This window comes from Typopeltis vanoorti, chromosome 21 (assembly GCF_054136105.1).
Source record: "Typopeltis vanoorti isolate ZY-2024b chromosome 21, IOZ_Tvanoo_1.0, whole genome shotgun sequence".
Lineage (NCBI taxonomy): Eukaryota > Metazoa > Arthropoda > Arachnida > Uropygi > Thelyphonidae > Typopeltis > Typopeltis vanoorti.
The window spans coordinates 89,256,966-89,275,773 of NC_143569.1; the positions used below are offsets into that span (position 1 = coordinate 89,256,966).

Sequence of the window (18,808 nt, forward strand, 5' to 3'; positions counted from 1 at the left end):
ATGTCAACCCAACCTCATGATGTGACATTAGCATTTTTTCATGTTAATGTAAACCATGGAGGTCTTGGGATTCTTTCATTGTGATGGTTAGTGCCTAGATTACATCTATCCAGAACACAGAAATTTCTTCTCTCCACTTCAGAATTATGTCTTGCTACTTCTAGGACAGAAGTAGCAAGGAAAGAGGCAAATATGAATATCAAAATAAATGGAGAAAAATTGAATCAAGTAAAGGCATTTAAATATCTAGTAAGTGTGATTAGCAATGATGGAAGATGTAAAAGTGACATAAAAGAAAGAATATCAATGGGAAGAGATGCCTTTAACAGAAAATGGAATTTATTCAGAAGTTAAAATGGGCAGAAACTTAAAGAAAAGACTAATAAAATATTATGTGTGGAGTGTTGCCCTCTATGCAGCTGAAACTTGGACACTGAAGAAAGAAAAAATTAAGATTTTGGAAAGCTTTGAGATGTGGATTTGGAGAAGGATGTAAAAAATCAAATGGACAGAAAAAATAACTAATGAAGAGGTTAAAAGGAGTAGAAGAAGAAAGAGGTCTATTAAAGAGGATAAAAAGAAGAAAGGGAAACTGGATCAAACATATTCTGAGAGGATTGGAATCACCAGAAATGCCATTGAAGGAAAAATAGACGGAAAAAGACCCAGAGAAAGAGTAAAGAAAACACTGCTAGATGACATGCTGAATGGAGACAGATACACAACCTTGAAAGAGAAGGCTCAGAACAGAAGAGAGAGTGGAAGGAAAGTTTTGGCTATGAGAAGAACCTGCTCAATTGCAGAATACTTAAGAAGAAGAAGACTTCTAGGACTTCATGTATTAAGGATCATTATAGATATACCTCTGTATGGGTGATGGAAATATACTACTTACAACTGCTTCAGCTGACAAAGGAAATGGGCTTTAATGTCACACCATTTGGTCAATGGAGCTGCATTACAAGAATCTAAATGTGTTCTCTCTCAACATCAATGGATCAAGGATAGGACTTGCTTCCTGCCTGGATTTGAATATGTAGATTTAATTAGGACAAGAATCAATGCTGTGCCAACTCGAGCTCATACAACTCGGGGAAGTAAATACAGGCAGATGGTTTAATGTAATATCAGGGGTAAGACAAAGATGCACATTATCTCCACTCTTATTCATCATCTATGTGGATCACATTATGAAAGAAAGTGGCATAAGGCCTGATATTAGAATTGGACATGTCAAACTTAGCTCTTTGCTTTATGCAGATGCTGTTGTACTCTTAAACACATATAGTGCAAGTCTCCAGGTTCTCTAATGAAACTGAGTAACAACTGTAACAAATTTTGCATGAAAATCAGCAATAAAAAGACCAAAACTAGGAAAATAGGCAGAAAAATTGAGCACATCAACTGCATTCTAAATGGAGATCCTAAAGAACAAGTAAAATATTTCAGCCATTTAGACAATTTTTAGTGAAGAAGACAAATTAAATCTCGAAACAGACAAACAGAAGCAAAGCTGGTATAGTGGGTAGTTAGCTGAATAAATTTATATCGAATAAGAGAGAAATTAGCCAAAACACCAAACTAGCAGTACACAAGACAGTGTTTAAACTTCTAAGTTATGGATTTGAGAGTTGTGTTATAAAATAAAGCACTTGATGAAAGACTAGAAACCACAGATATGAGGATTCTGGGAAAAATTAGAGGAGTGGTATCAATAGCAAAATCATATTAAAAATGAAGATATTAGAAAGGAGCTTGACATTATTAGCATTCAAGAATGTGTCAGCAGAGCTAACCTAAGGTGGTATGTCCACTTAAATAGAATGGGTGAGGAAAGGTTATCAAAACACATGTTTGATGTCAAGATGGCAGGAAAGAGACCCAAAGGATGACTAAGGCCTAAATGGATTGATTCAGTCAGAAGTACCTTAGAAGCACAAAATGTTAGATATGACAATGACAATATTGGAGTGCTGACAAGTAATAGACTAATATTGGAGAAAAATTGTAGATAGAGGACAGTGGCAGCCGGTGAAAATTTTAAGTGGGGGTGCTGCATATACAAAATAAATAAAAAAATTCTTTTTTTCCTAATCAATAACCAAATTTATTAATAAATAAATTTACATATTAAAAAATCGCTTTATTAAAAATATTTCACCCTCACCATGAACAAACACCAATAATAAAAGTTTCATATCTCACAGAAATAATGTGTGCAAGCATACGATACACTGCCCAAACGAGCAATGTCAGAATCACTTGTAACGTGCATTGACAAGCGTAAATGAATATTGGCGAGTCTAGCTGCAAATGGCGTGATAATTCTCACACTGCATTAGATCGCAGTGCATTTGTTTCGTGTAATGATAATTGAAAAAATATAATTCTCTTCATATTTTCAACAGTGACACTCGTCATAATTCAGCCTTGTATCTATAATAAATAAATAATTATGTTATTTTAACAAAATAAAATAAGATTAACAAAAAATAGTTCACCTTCACCGTGAACACGCACCAATAATAAAAGTTTTGTATCTCACAGAAATAAAGCGCGCAAGCATATGATACACTGCCCAAACGAGTCAGCAGTGTCGGAATCACTTGTAACGTGCAATGAGAAGCACAAACGAATATCGACGAGGCTAGCTGCAATTGGCCTAACGTGATAATTCGGAGACTGTGTTAGATGCAGTGCATTTGTTTCGTAATCTAAAGCGTTAATCGAACAATTCCAATTATTAACTATTCAATCAATGTCAAAACATAAGCCGCAAGCTTTAACATGTTGTGAGCATTGTTATTATTTATAAACACAAACAAAATTTAACGTTTTCATTTTTTCCTTGGGGTGCTGCAGTGTCGCAGTGCTTATGTATGAGCTGCCACTGGTAGAGGATTAATAATAGTGTAAATTTAAGTCATAGTAGCCTGAACAATCCTTGAGGGTGCATATCAGGAAATTGATGATGAACTACAGCCCCATTTGTCCAAACTAAAAATCTATTTTAATCTTCATGATGGAATTAACATCAACAGTGCTCCATATTTTTCTTCCTAACTTTGCAAGAGCAGAAAACAACTGAAGATTCCCAGTCAATCTATTAAATGTCAATTACAAACAAGTTAAAGAGCATTTGACAAAGATCAGAACCCTGGGGAACACCAATGGTTGCCCTACTTGTTTGAAACTGCTCCATCACACACAACTTTCTGGTATCGTTCAGACAGTCAATCTCTGATCCATCTAACCAATATACTACCCAATCGCATCCTCTGCAGCTTGTACACCAACATATAATGAGGTAATCTACCAAATGCTTTTACAAAGTCCAAGAATATGAATCTCACTACTACAACACACTCATTACCTTATCATGAAAATGTAAGTAAATTGCTAAAACAAGCTATACCCTTTACAAATACATGCTGACCATCATAAAGATCCAATGTCCATCAATCCAGTCCTGTATTCTACTCCTAACTAGTCAATACCTTAACAACAGCTGCAGTTATACAGACTAATCTATAACTGAAACTTCTGTCTTAGAACCATGATTGTGGAGTGATACTATTTTGCCCTCTTTTTTTTTTTTTTTTTTTTCCATTGCTTCGGAAGCTTACTCACTGTCAGACTTTCATGAAGGCATAGCTAACTGTTTTGCACATTCCTAAGAAATATGTGGTGATATGCCATCCATTCCCAAAGCCTTATTAACATCTAACCCAATCAACACCTGATAGACCTCTGATTCTTTCACTTCCAATTCTCCTAATATTTGCCTCCTATATATTGCACAAAATCCTTTACACCAGTATGATATACACTGATGAAGTGCTCATTCAGTAATTCCACTATATCCTTTGCAACAATCACTCTGCTGCCATGACTATGCAACAGTGCCAACCTGCCATAATTATTCCTCTTGATTTCCATATAGCAGAAAAATTCCCTTGAATTAACCTTGGCCTGACCAGTCAAATCTCCTCTCTTACTGTACCTTTTCTTTCTTTACCATGTTTGTTACCTTCCTAGCTTGCAATTACTCTTCGTGGATCAGATCACTAGCAACTGCCTTGACAAAGATCAGAACCCTGGGGAAGAAAATGCCTTCTCCATGGCATTTTCTTTTCTAACACAGCTTGCTTGATTTCACTATTCATTCATTTCACTCCTACTCTATTTACTCACTTAATCCTTGGTATGCAGTTATACACTGCTTGTGTGAGATAATGCCTTACGAATTCCCATGCACCATCAACTTCTTTTCTGCACAGCTCATCTATAATGGATACACCATGATACTTTTGGATACAAGGCTTTTGAGAGAATACAGCATGGCAGACTGTTGCATAAATTGGAGAAAATGGGTTTGGGTTATAGAATATTAGCATGGATAAGAGGATGGCTGACTAAGATATCAAAAAGTGGTATATAGGGGATGTGAGTCAGCAAGATTTAAGTTAACAAGTGGTGTACCACAAAGATCAGTGCTTGGTCCACTGTTATTCAAACTGTACATTAATGATATTGGGAAGGATTTGACAGGTGACATACAGCTATTTGCTGATGGAATCAGGAATGCTGCTGATATGCAGTAGTTGCAGAATGATTTGAATAGGCTGGAATTATTGGCAGGAGAAAATTGATGTCAGTTCAATGTCAGTAAATGTAAAGTCATTCACTTTGGCATGATTAGATATCCAATGTCGTATTATACTGGTGAGATTATACTAGAAGAAACTGATGAGGCTAGGGATCTTGGAGTGTTAGTAGATAGGGAGTTGAAGTTCAGAGGCCATGTAGCAAAGATTGCAAATACAACGGAAAAGATAATTGCAATGCTGAGATGAACGTTCAAATGTAAAGATAAGGATGTCATTTTGCCGATAAGACCTCACTGTGGACTATTGTGTGCAGGTCTGGTCTACTGGTTTCCATTGTGATTCTGATATATTGCAAAGAATAGAAAGGAGAGTGTTCAAAATGATATCAGGATTGCGGAATACTGATTATGAAGACAGAATGAGAATTTGTAGACTGCAGACACTAGCAAACAGGAGAAGGAGGGGTGATATGATTGAGACTTACAAACTTCTGAAAGGGTCATACAGGATTTCGAATTTTTCAATTTATGGAGGGTGGGGAAAGGACAAGAGGGCATACTTGGAAGCTGAGAATGAAGGCTGCTAAGAAGTGGGTGAGGGCTAGATTTTTCTTTCAGAGGGAGGTGCATGACTGGAATGGATTGTCATTGGATGTTGTGAGTGCAAACAGTGTGAATGAATTCAAGAATAAGTATGATAGCTGGTGTGCATAGTATGTGGCCTCCCTCGATGAGTCTCTGACTCCCTGGAGGTCTCTCTTAATAATAATAATCACCCACCTTACAATTCCATATATATATATATATATATATATATATATATATATTGGCAATAACCTTTTCTTGTTTCATCACTTCCCAAACAAGTACCTCATGATCACTTTCACCACCAGTGGCAGTGTTAATACCTCATTAACAACCATATCTTGTGAAAATATCATCAAATCTGACATTCTAAAACCTCTGGTAGTTGCTTCATCACATGCTGCATAAGATATTTTATCCCTCAGAAAATCAACAAATTCACTCTGTTTGTTCCCAATTCACTATCTCCACCTTCCAAATCTACATTCTTGTAATTAAGGTTTCCCCCATTAAAATCACTTTTTTTTCACATGCCCAACCAATTTGCATAAACATTTCACAATCAGTATTCTCTATATTCCTTGGCCTATAACAACATCCTATTAAATATAGTAGTCTGGTAATTTCAACTTCACACCCCACAGACCGAAAATATTTCATATGTACTACCATTTTTTTTTTTCAACTTTCACTCTTTGTGGACACAGTTCCTCTGCAATCATAAATCAATAATATCCCCCCCCCCTCACTTTACCTTCCTATCATTCCAGAAAATTGTATATCCTTTCATTTCAATTCAGAACGGTACATCATTCTAAGACAACCAAGTTTCACTTACACCAATTATCTTTGGGCATACTGACTCAATCAATGTAATGAACTGAGTTTTAATCAATGTGATGTTCTGACACCTGTCTTATTTTGAATAATTGCATTTGTATACAAACATAATCTCCATCTTTGAGGTTATGCCACCAACATTAGTTGGTGGGATAACCTCAAAGTGGGATATTCTAATTGAGTATCCTACTGAGGTTAACTTCATTGGGATACTCTACTTGCTATATCATCTCTCTCTCTAGTCTAACTACTCCCATTTCCCTGAAGTTGACTGAGATTGCCATTCATACCCATCTCAATCTCACCTTTGTACATTCCAATTACATCACCTTGTTTGCTGCAATCACATCTTCAACCTTGTATTCATTTTCCTCCTGGCTTACAACCTATTTGGCTGTGCTATCCTGCTTTACAGTCACCTTTTGATCATTTACTACATTGACTTAATGATTCTGTGCCCTCTCAGCAAACAATAGCTTCTCTAAATGCCCAACACCAAACCCATTCATATGCAAATCCAAAAACCTTAAACTATTCCAACTTCCCTTCAAATTCACTCCACAGATTTACAAATTGAATCTATTAAGTGATGATAATAGTGAGAAAACTTCCTATTATCATGTCTGAGAAACATGCTAATGACTTTCCTAACACCATTATCCTTTATCTCCTGCAACAACTTTTAAGTCTCTATCAACATTCCTTTTTTCACCAACTACCATTAATTCCGACACTTGCTCTTTCCTTCTCCTCAAAACACCAGTAATTTGTTTCAAAGTTCCACCAGGAATGTATGTTTATTGTGCTTTGTTATTCGCTACACTTCTAATGACTGAGTTGACATACAATGCTATACGAATATCCTTTGACTCTTTCTTCATAATACTAACTTCCTTCATTCAACATCAGCCCACCACTTTTTGAGATGTTTAATCTCATTTTTCAGATGCTTCATTAACTCTTGCATAAGCTCTTTCACTCTATTCCCTTTGTTATCGCTGATGATAAATGATAAGTATTATCAATATAGTATTTGTTAAGTGATGCATAATTAGCACCACTGAACATGCTGGTAATGCTTTGTGTATGTGTGTGTGTATGTAACCATTACAATAAATTAAAAATTATTATTATGAGACACCCCCAAGGAGTCAAAAGACTCATCGAAGGAGGGGCACCTGATCTACAACTCTGTCTCTGCCACTCAATCCACCCATTGACCACAACTACACCAACGCCATCTACTGCCATTTCCAAAGACAATCATAAACATCCATGCACAGAGTGGGATTCGGACCCGCAGCCTTTCAGGTGGAGAGTGGATACGTTAACCACTCGGCCAGCCAGGCTGGCCATTTTATTTGGGCAGCACCTATGTTTTCTAAGCAGTCCATGCTAGGGCAACTCGTGAATGCCGGTGAGTTTTATATATTTTCTCCATTTCTAAGCTTTTCAAATAGCCTCCAAAACATTGACATCTGATATTTTTCTTTTCTTACAACAATTTCTATTTAGGTTCTTTGCTTTGCTTGCTTATATTTTTTCTGCATTCCCTCAGAGCACATGTTGACTTACTTGTAGAAGCATTTGATAAAATTCCTTCTTAACAACAACTTCCTGATTCTACTACAGTTGCCTGCAAGGATAGAAAAATCAGAAGCTTGCTCATGACTTAACCACATAACTCTCTGGCCGAATTAATTAATGTTTTCTTCAGCATCTGCCAATGAACCTCCAAGGTTTGGGTCATATTTCCAAACCCTTTCAATTTTTTTCTTGAATAATATTTGAGTCTACAGTTGACCTCTGAAAGCAGTTCCACTTTCTTTTTTTAAATTTTTTTTCAATATCATTATCAATTTCCTGGTATGTATCCCCAAGGGGTGTTCAGGTTACTATGACGACACTACATGATTAAGTTCACATTATTATTAATCTTCATCAACAGTTTTCCTCCAAATCAATCTGTTACTTGTGAGCACTCCAATACTGTCTTCTGATGTTGGATTTATTATTCCTCTTCTTCTAGATGAGTTGGAGCTTGTTCCAGTAGCTGACTTTTCACTGTTCGCCTTGGTTCCCTGACAAAATACAGCGAGGGCCTTGTTTAACTGGGAGACGTTCCAGCCGACATGAAATCTCATTGAAAGTAGGCAAAAAGAACATATAGGTGACGTCAATAATAACAGAGAAGAAAAATCAGGGTTAGCTTTTCATTTCTCAAGAACGAACCTTACCATAGAGTGGGATAGAAGCACAATTCCTTACATAGAGGAGGACTTCTGCTCCCGAATTTTTAAAGAGGCCCAACAGTTGCCCGCTGTATACAAAACCTTAACAGGAACCAAGGACTAATCTTACCCGTGATCTGGAAGACCCTTATTAGATCTCTCAACTCGCCAGAACTGAATTACAGTGCCAACCATAGTACGTTCCTAAATAACAACAAGTGAGATCATGCATGCTCTATGCATGTATTGTACGCGCTCTGTTCTTTGTTTAATATAATCGGAATCGGTTGATTATAGTTTGTAACAGTTTTTTTTACTTTTTAGTGCCTTACATCAGTTATGTATCCTGAAGATGCCAACAGCCTTAGTTGGTGAAACTAGTTGGTATAACATAGTTGTTTATTATATGCACTTGATCAATATAATCCCATTAAAAGTCATTCCAGAGCTTTTTGGTCAAGAAAATTAAACGTTTTTTAACATGAAATCTCATTGTGTTGTACCATCATATGCATTTGTGGTTTAAGCCAATAGAGAGTGCAATTTCGTTGGCTAAATCTCAAATTTCTAGCCCATCCTCGTTCATTCAGTACCCAGCAGATACTTACTAATAGGATGCACCACGTGAAGGTGAGGATTAGACATTAGGTCAGAAGCTCCAGTTGGTTCTACATTCCTGAAAGGTGATGTAGAGGTCTCCTCCCAGTTATTTGGATTTGATCCTTAAGCAAGCCATTTTCAATATGATAGTCAGTTTCATCCTGATCAAAAATAAATAGTGATCCACCAGCAGGAAAACAAAATGAAAGCCATACTGATGATTTATCATCTTCATCATCAAATTCCTGCCATGTACCCTCAAGGGGTGTACAGGATATGATAGTACTACATGAAAAATTTATATCATTACTAACTTCCTATCTACAATTTTCCTCCAAATCAGTCTGTTACTTGTGAAGACTCCAACATTATCAGATCAGTGAAAATTTCACTGATGATTTAAAGAGTTTATAAGATTAGGAATGGCTAAAACAAGTCAGAGACTTGTCTAAAATCTGAAAGGATGGATCTATCTCCATGGGAATAAAGGTGAGGATTTTGGATGCAGCTGTTTTTCCAACAGTGACTTAAGATATGAGACTTGGAACCTAAAGGAGTCAGGAGAGAAAAGGATAACTGCTTTTAAGATGTGGTGTTACAGAAGGCTGCTGTGGATATCATATATTGAAAGGTGTACAAATAAATGGGTGTTAGAAAAGATCAGTAGAACTTTAAGGCACCTTAAGGATATTTACAGAAGAAAGTTAAAATATTTTGGACACATTGAAAGGATGGAAGGAGGACTTCTCTGAACAGTAATTTTTCTGAATAGACTGTCAATGAGATGGATGGATGATGTCTGTGCGGAGTGACTGATCTTCAGAGAGTTGAAGCTTCCAGAAAAGCACACAACAGGACTACATGGCAAGGCATATCACCAAGCATTGGAGTGACCATAACACATCTGTTGTAGATGCACAGTGAACAGATGGATGAATGCTTTTCCCAAAAGGCTTCTTTAACCATCAACAATTTTTGGAAATTGGTATCTACCCTTAATTGTCAATAACTGAGCTCATGGCTACCCAATAATTTTGAAAGTATCAATGTGAGAATACAGCAGACAATTACCACCATTTTGTGATCCTACATGTATTGTTGGCTGAAATAGTTATATACTCAATTATTTAAGATACAGAGTTAAAATGTTCATGCTGGAGCAAGAAGAAACTTTTTACAGACTGTCCTTGACCTTGCAGCAAGATGAGATGTGTTCTCATACTTCCTATTTGTGTGTCGACAGACATGCCATATTATTGCAATGTTTGCATCGTAAATGCATGTTTGCATTTATGATGCACATAATTAAAAAAGAAGAGAGAGAGAGAAAAAGAAAGAGATTAGCACTAGAAAAATATAAATAACAACACAATAATAAACAGCAGCTATATACAGGTGTTAAGACTTAGGTGCTGGTTTAAGCTCATAACTGTGTTTAATGAAATACACACAGCACAGAGAAATACAATTAAATACAGGTTAAATAGTTCCATTAATTTGTTTCTGTCACAGAGACATCTTCCCTATAAGAGCAACCTAAATACTTACTGCAGTTATGTAATACTGCATATACATGTTCTAGAGCAGGAAACACTATGTCTAAGCTTTACAAAAAATTCTAGGGTTTAACACATTAAAACCAGTGATGTAATACCTTTCACATTAGCATTGCCCTCTTTTTTTTTTGTCAAGCTCGGAAAATTGCAAACACTATATCAATTTGCTTAAATCCACATAGCTACAAAAATCCATCAGCTTTTGCATGAGTCCAAGTGGCTATACTGTCTAGACAGTATACACTGTAAAATAATATGCTTTTGTCAATTTATTTATTCTTATGGCAAAAGGAACACAGAACAGCTACAGGTCAATGTCCAGTCTGGAAAGCCAATCCAAGGCCTCATCTGTCACCTTGTGGATGTCCTGTAGACCACCACCACCACCACGAAAATGGTGCCTTGGGCAGTTGTTCACAATATGAGCAATTGTCTGAGCCACGGGAGAACAATCACAATAAGGGTGATCTAACAGCCCCCATTTCCCATTTATGTAGTAGGTAGCCACATCTGCCCTGGTTAGTTCTGATCCTACTGATTGATGACCAAATCTTCCTAGGAAGAGCAAAACCAGGCTGCAGAGCACAGGGATCTTCTACTAGGAAGCAATTTGTTAGGAGATTGCTGGACCAGTATCCTCTCCATGTCAGGTGTTGATGGCAGGGCAGCTGAAGAGAGTTCATCCATGAACCATAAAGGCTTTCTAGATTTTAGGCGAAGACTAGGTGGATTTATGAGAGACTGGTGCAGGTGGGAGTGGGTTGCTCATTGCTTTATAAATTGTTTAATCGAGGCTTGTCTTCTCCGTATGTTTGGTGGAGCAATGTTAGATAGGACAGGCAACCAGGAGTGAGGGGTGTTTCTCACTGTCCCACTAATCGTGTGCATGGTAAAGTTTATTTGGTGTCTATGTTAGTGTGTGCACTTCTTTCCCAGAAACAGGCACAATATTCTGCTGCAGAGAATACAAGGGCTAGTGCAGACAACCTTAGGACTTCTGCACCACAACCCCAGGTTGTTCCAGCAAGCCTTGAAATGATATTGTTTCTCCTTTTAATTTTTTTTGGACAGGTTGGTGATGTGCTTTTTATAGGTTAGGCTTCTGTACAGGCTCACTCCAAGGTATTTCGAGTGAGGCTCGTGTTCTACCATTTTTTCACAGAAAGAAAGGTTGAGGTGTCGATTTGCCTCTGCATTGTTCAGGTGAAATACTGTGGACACAGTTTTTGTTGGATTTCGCTTCAAATACCACTGCTTGAAGTACTCTTCCAGGATGTTCAGGTCTGTGTTCAAGGTTGATTCCAGGCTGGCAAAGGAGGTGGACTGATGTAGAATCGGTAGGTCATCAGCGTACATATACTTGCTTGAACTAGTATGTGGTAAATCGTACACGTAGATGTTAAAGGGAATAACACAGAGCCCTGAGGGAGACTGTTGTGAAGGAATCTGGGCCTGCTCTTTTTTCCAGCCAATATGGACCTGGATCTTTCTGTTGGAGAGAATGGATTCAAAAGCTGAAAGTTTTTTTTGCACCTTATAATATTTTCTAGCTTTAGGAGGAGGACCCTGATCCAGACTGTGTCATAAGCTGATGTTAGGTTAATGAAAGTGGCTCCAGATTTAAGTTTCTTTTGGAAGCCTGCTTCAATCTGTGTTATCAGGGCCAGGACATGGTCACAGCAACTTCTTCCTGGCCTGAAGCCAGCTTGTTCAATTGGGAGTGCTCTATCGATGAGTGGTGAAATTCCTTTAAGGAGAATTCTTACAAAGAGCTTAAAGGTGGAGTAAAGCAAGGAGATAGGTCGTAGATTTTTGACATCATTTGGATCTTTCCCTGGTTTGGGCAAGGCAATCATTTTGGCTTCCCGCTGCAGATTTGGTAGTTTACCAGTCATTATAATTTTTGAGAAAAGGGCAGCCAGCCATGTTTGGCCTTGTTGACCGAGATGCTTTAGAAACTCAGGGAGGATACCACCCACTTCCTGCAACCTTGCCATTCTTGGTGAGTTTTAAGGCTACCTGTATCTCTTCCCAAGATACTGGATGTACAAGTTCAGGAAACTCGGGGCCCGTCTTCAGGATTTATCTGATGGAAGATTGAACAGTAATTTTCCTGATTGAGCTGGAACGTATCTTGGAGGTTTTCAATAAATGATTAGCCATTTATTCAGGAGGTATCTCTGTTGTTTTGTGTGTTGTTGGTTCTGCTCCACCTAATTTTCTCAGAAGTGACTAGCTTTTCCGGCTAGATGTGGTGAAAGTGAGTTCACGGATGAGTGAGCTCCATCTTTCCTGCCTGTTTTTATCCAGCATTGCTATGAGCTCCTAAGCAACAGTTGGGTCTTCAGTTTTTTTCATATTTGGCTGAAAGCCAATTTGCTGACATCACTGTTCAGTTTTTCACTCATGCAGGCTAAAAGTAACTAATTAGTATTAAGTCCAAATGCATTAAAGTAATATTGGAGTGGAGAAATTGAGAAATTACTAAATAAAGTAAGTGATATTCTAAAAATATTTTATCCAGTATTTAACAAATATTTCTAGAATGTCCTATTTCGAAAGAAGGTTACACAATGAAAAAAATAGGTGATATTTAATATAATTCATTTTTATAGTATGTTCAAAAATAATAACTGTATATTAAAAATTCTGCAAGCAAAAATACTGTGTGCAAGTTACAAGGCATGTGCACTCCCTTTTTGACCAGTGTACGTGTGCAGAGCTGAAAGGGAATATGAATTAACATTGTAGAAAGAACATAGCCACAAGGCTACACAGGCAACAAAAATTTGGTTGCAAACTTTTTTGTTCGTTTCTTAATACTGCAATCATCTGATGCCACTTTAAAAATAAAATGATTTTAAGAAATGGAATTAATCACCATGGGCTGAAGGGCCTTCAGTTGCTGAGATATTTGATGATGAAAATGTTTTTGCAAAATCAATAGGTCGTTCTGTTTGACGATGAGATTCCTGATCCATGCCTGAGCAACCGGCAGCCTTTCTAAGCCCAGTATAAAGACTGGAAGACTGTTGTAATCTTTGCAATACCTCATCTTCACTGTCTGTTGATGACTCTACTTCTTCATAAGCAAAAGCTGTTCCTATTTTAATGAGATAACTAACTTTAATGACATTTATTACTTATAAAGTAACATTTATAATAATACAATTTCAGCAAAGATTAAAATATTCTCCCATTCCAGCTTAATCAAAATTATCAGATTGGGAAGGGGGAATTGTAAGAATAATGTTCTGTAAAACATGTCCAGATATATAATGTAAATATATTTCTGGATAAAAACTAACGTATCTTGCAGACATCTGGTTTATTCAGAAGTAGAAGAAAGTATAAGTGTGGTTGTATGGGTATTCATAAAATTGTGAACACTTTCTTCAGGGATGTTAGGACTACTTTCTGGTTGTGTTGCTTCAGAAGGCTATTTTAACTGCTACATTTTAATTGCAAGACAGCCACTCTGTAAATCCAATTTTCTTGAAAATTTGAGATCTCTCCAGGTACTATCCACAAACATTATCAACTGTTTTCTCATTGTACCTATTAGACTCACTTTGATATGGTACATGCTTTGAAATGGGACATAAAACCTTTGGAGTTATGATTATGCCCAATTTTTGTGCCAGGTGATGGTGAGAGGTGAGTATTTCATTAGGTATTTACTTATGTTAAATACACACACACAAACATACCGGCCACTGAATTAGAAACTTTTATTTAATACCATATCAGAACTCCTTTAGCAACTGCCAATACCAATCCTCTTCAATTCTCTGCACATAGTTTGATGAGATATTGGTCAGGAACAGCTTTCATTAAAGGCTGCACACAGGAAGTTTTGTTCATACAAGCCTTCTCAAACAGTGATCTTGTTCCTGACAGACTGTCTTAGGACCACAGTTACACCTCTTAGACAAGTAATGTAGATTGTTTTTCTACACCCAAGATAACTCACCTTTTGAGAAACTAGTCAGTTCTTGCTGTTTTTTTTTCCAAAATCATGACTCCAGTCAGATGGACACAATACGTCCTTTATCGAACTTCAAAATATCCTTTGTTTTTCCCATTGTGATAAATGCTATTGATGATTACTGACCAGCAGCATTCTTAAATAGTTACCTAAAGCATGTGGTGAAGCATGTGACCAAGTATTTTTCGTATATACTGTAAGTGATGTTTCCGTACATTTGCATCAAGGTTTCCAATTCAGTGGCCAGTATGTGTATATTTTATATATTGCATACTGATTTTTATATATATACTGATTTGAAAATAAGATTAATATGTTCAAGAATGGAAATAACCTGTTCTTTTCAATTTCAAGAGTGAAAACTTATTTTGCGGTTGAACTCATTCAGATAGTAGGCAAAATCAACTGGACAATCTTATTCTTTAGCTATTGACCAAAGAGGAAAACATCATCTACATAACACAGCCATATTTTAAGTTTTATATGACAGCTCTCTAAAGAAACTTCAATGGGTCAGCTGTGGTGAAAGTGATAACTCACAGCTAAATCTTCTTTCTGTTCATAATAACTGTTGTTATATTGAAACAAATGTGCTGATATCATCACTCAAGGTGAGCCTATCTGTGATTAAAGTAACAAAATTAGGAAGCCTATGGATAAGATTTCTAAACAAGACTTTGTTCCTGATAAGCGGTAGTGACAAATGAAATCGCTAAATTTCAAATAAAATGTTTCCATACAAAAATATTCCCTACAATTTATAAAACTAATCAACAGCCTTACTTAAAGAATGCACTGTTGCCAAAAGATTTTAATAATTGTCTTTGGAGGTATTTATTTCCTGCAAGTAACACATCATCTGCATATCAACCAATTTAAATTTTCTTTCGCTTCTATTCTATTTAATTTCTGTTATTATTTCATTCATAATTATGTTAAATAAAGATGGACAAAGACTTGTCTTGTCTGATCCTTTCCTTAATAGGGATTTTCTGTGTATTTATCTTTGATCATTTTGATAATTTGAAATGGTATATTTCTTGATACTAGTATTTTCAGGACATCCTGTAATCAGACTCTATCGAAAGAGTTCTCCAAGTTAATAACATGCATAAATATTGGTTTGTTATATTCTAAAATAGCAAAGCAATATTTATACTTTTATAACTTGGTTTAGAACAGATATAGCACAAGTATAATATCCACAGAATCCTTGTTATTCATCATAAGTTAGTCTTGATCTTTTCTGAGAAATTTTGTACATATTTTTAGAGTAATGCACAATAATTTTATTCAAGAATAGTTTTTGGGTTTACATTTTATTCCTTTTTTAAATCTGGTGTTGTAATGTTCATCCTCCATTTGTTGAAGATTTTGTCTTTTCTTAAAGATATAATTAAAATTCTTATGTTTTCAGTCATTTCATTATAAATTTCACTAGTTCCTATTTTTGCAATGTTGTAGCTCAACAAAGCCCTTTGGTCAGAAAGACCTGGGTTCAATTCCCATCCATGATGTGAGGAACCTTTATCTAATCTCTTTCAACTAAACATGAGTTAGCGGGTCTCCTACAGAGGTAGAGGGTTTTTTTCACCTGGAAACTTGAGTTTTTTGTCCCTCAGAACAGGCAAACTGGCCCATGAACACACACACGGATCTACAGTTATAAAAATACATACTTAGTCCCTCACTAGGAGGGCTCAACCAGTCCTAAGGGACAGTGGAGGAACAGGGGGAGGGGAAACCCATATAAATAAATTAAATACTTATGTATTCAATATATTTCTTTTCTCTGATTTTGGATCATTCTCCATACTTGCTTCTGAGCTCTGTAAAAGTCATAATCCCAAATGTTTAGAGCAACCATCAATATTTTTGTTTTGAAATCTTAAGTCTTATTTTGTTGTTTATTTCATTTCTTATTCTTTTATACACCTTCATTTGGATATATTAGGATTATCTTGCAAATATTTACTAAATGTTTTTTTTTTTTTTTTTTTGGATAGTATAGTTCTTCAAGCATACTGAGAGACAGAGGCATTTTGTTTTGTGTTTTCCAGTTTGTTCCTGTCTCAGTGCTTCATATGGTAACTTACATTATGAAAATTATGGAAACAACTACCATCTTGGAGTAAAACTTTAGTTTAATATAAACCAAAATAAATATTATTTTGGTTTATATTAAACTAAAGTTTTACTCCAACATGGTAGGTAGTTGTTTCCATAATTTTCATAATGTATTCTGATCACCATGTAAGCATGAAGGAAAGGATTCCTATGGTAACTTGTTTAATGTTTTAATTTTTTTCCAATCTATATCTTTCTCATTAGTGATATATATATATATATATATATTTTTTTTTAATTACTCTGTATTTTGCAGAAGTATTCTTATATGGCCAAACATAATATTTCCTTGTATTTCTTTATTTTGCTTATCACTTTGTATTTTGCTGGAGATGAAATTTTCCCATCAACAGTCCACAATCATTTCCAATGTCCACAGATGTTAGAACTCAAATATCCCATCTGGTTTTTAGTGTTTGATTTGTTAGTACATAATTTATGGTAGATATGTCCTCTGTTATTTTTCCATATTGTGTTGGCTCTTGTGATTAAAGAAAGTATTATTTAGTCTAAAATTATTATTTTAAAAATTTGAAGCAATCTTATTCAAGTTGTTGGTTGTTTCATTGAATCTTTGTAAAGTTTCTGGTATTATGTGGATAACTCATATGACAAATTGTTTATTATAAAATTTTCAGTCAACTAACATGGATGAAGCATGAATAACCTCAGAGATAACCTATGAATGAATTGGAATATAGGAACAAGCAAATACAGCAAAAAAAAATTAAATGCAAATATGATGGTGAAATCATGAGGCACCTAGTCATATTGTACTTTAGTCCTTAAAAAAAAAAATAAATAAAATTGAAGCAGGTAGTGCTGAGAAGTACATATTGACACAAAAGAGATAATGATAAACTACTAGACTGATTAAGACTGGGGTGAAGTAGCAATGCATCCAGCTATTTTAAGCAGACTTTTCCAAAAAATCATGTTCAAAATGACTCGTTGAAAGAAGTACATTGCCTAATGGTTATAGCAAGTGTTTCATCCATAAGTTCATAAACAACTAAGGTTTCTTCTTCTGTCTCTCAAGATGAGGTCAACTGTGTCACCATTCCTTATGTTAAAGGAATTTCCAAATGCATTTCTAATATACTTAAGTCAATTGGTCTTCAAGTGGCTTTCCGCCCTGCTCACAAGTAGTTTGGAGACCCCTGCTTTAGATGAACAGATCTGCTCGATTGTAAAAATAAGGTAAACTACAAGCATATGGGACCAGATAAACATTAGGAAAGGCAATGGGGAATTGGTTCTGCAAAGGACAGACTTCCCCATTGCCTTTCCTAATGTTTATCTGGTCCCATATGCTTGTAGTTTACCTTATTTTTTACAATCGAGCAAATCTGTTCATCTAAAGCAGGGGTCTCCAAACTACGGCCCACTGGTCAGATGCGGCCCGTGATATGATTTTATCCGGCCTGCCAATTGGACTAATTTTTCAATAAGAATCCGCAAAAAAAAAAAAAAAAAACATGAGGTGTTGATAGATTTCAAATGCATTAATTAAAATTGTGTTCAAAATATATTCCCGAATAGCAAAAAGTAACCGTAATCCAAGTTACGGTCTTTCTGACTGTAAAAGGTCGGTTAAAATGGACTAACAAAGAAAAAAAATTTGAATTTTACAAAATTTTACAAGCAAATTTGAAGAAATTTGCTTGTAAATTTATCTCTATTTTTGGGACAACGTATCTTTGCGAACAAACTTTTTCCCGAATGAAATATATCAAGTCAAAATACAGGGCAAATATATTTAATGAACATTTGAAATCACTACTTGTAATTAGCACTTCAAAATTTGAACCTGAGTTTAATAAGATTTTAAAAACACAAACACAGTTAAATCATTCACATTAATGGTTTTATTATAATTTGTGATAAAAATATGAGAATTTACTGATAGTGTTTGTTGTCATTAATATACGATAATTTAATCTCACATACTCTGTAATCAGTTTTTATCTGCTTTCAATAAAACTCTTATATCTAGTTCTAGTTTTTTTTACTACGGCCCACTGAACAGTGCTGAAGTACCCAATGTGGCCCTCACGGCGAAAAGTTTGGAGACCACTGATCTAAAGGAACATCAAAAATTCATTAAATGCCTGATGAAGAATTAATCTGGCAAAACATGCTATCACTACTAAACACATGGCTCTTTGGAAAAAGACTCATGTCCTACATAAAGTTTCTTTTGTGGATGATTATACAATCATAACTGAAGTATTGTTACAATCTCAACCCAATTTATCTCCTGTTTAAGGGG

At 35.7% G+C, this 18,808-nt stretch overlaps 1 protein-coding gene across 1 annotated transcript in view; it reads right to left on the reverse strand.

Moving 5' to 3' along the window:
* The window catches only part of Syt14 (Synaptotagmin 14), a 186,673-nt gene that overhangs the window by 84,792 nt on the left and 83,073 nt on the right, over positions 1-18,808 (reverse strand). The window contains exon 5 of the mRNA XM_090411194.1: positions 13,303-13,524. Within this exon, the coding sequence (XP_090267320.1) occupies positions 13,303-13,524 (222 nt within the window). The remainder of the gene's footprint in view (positions 1-13,302; positions 13,525-18,808) is intronic.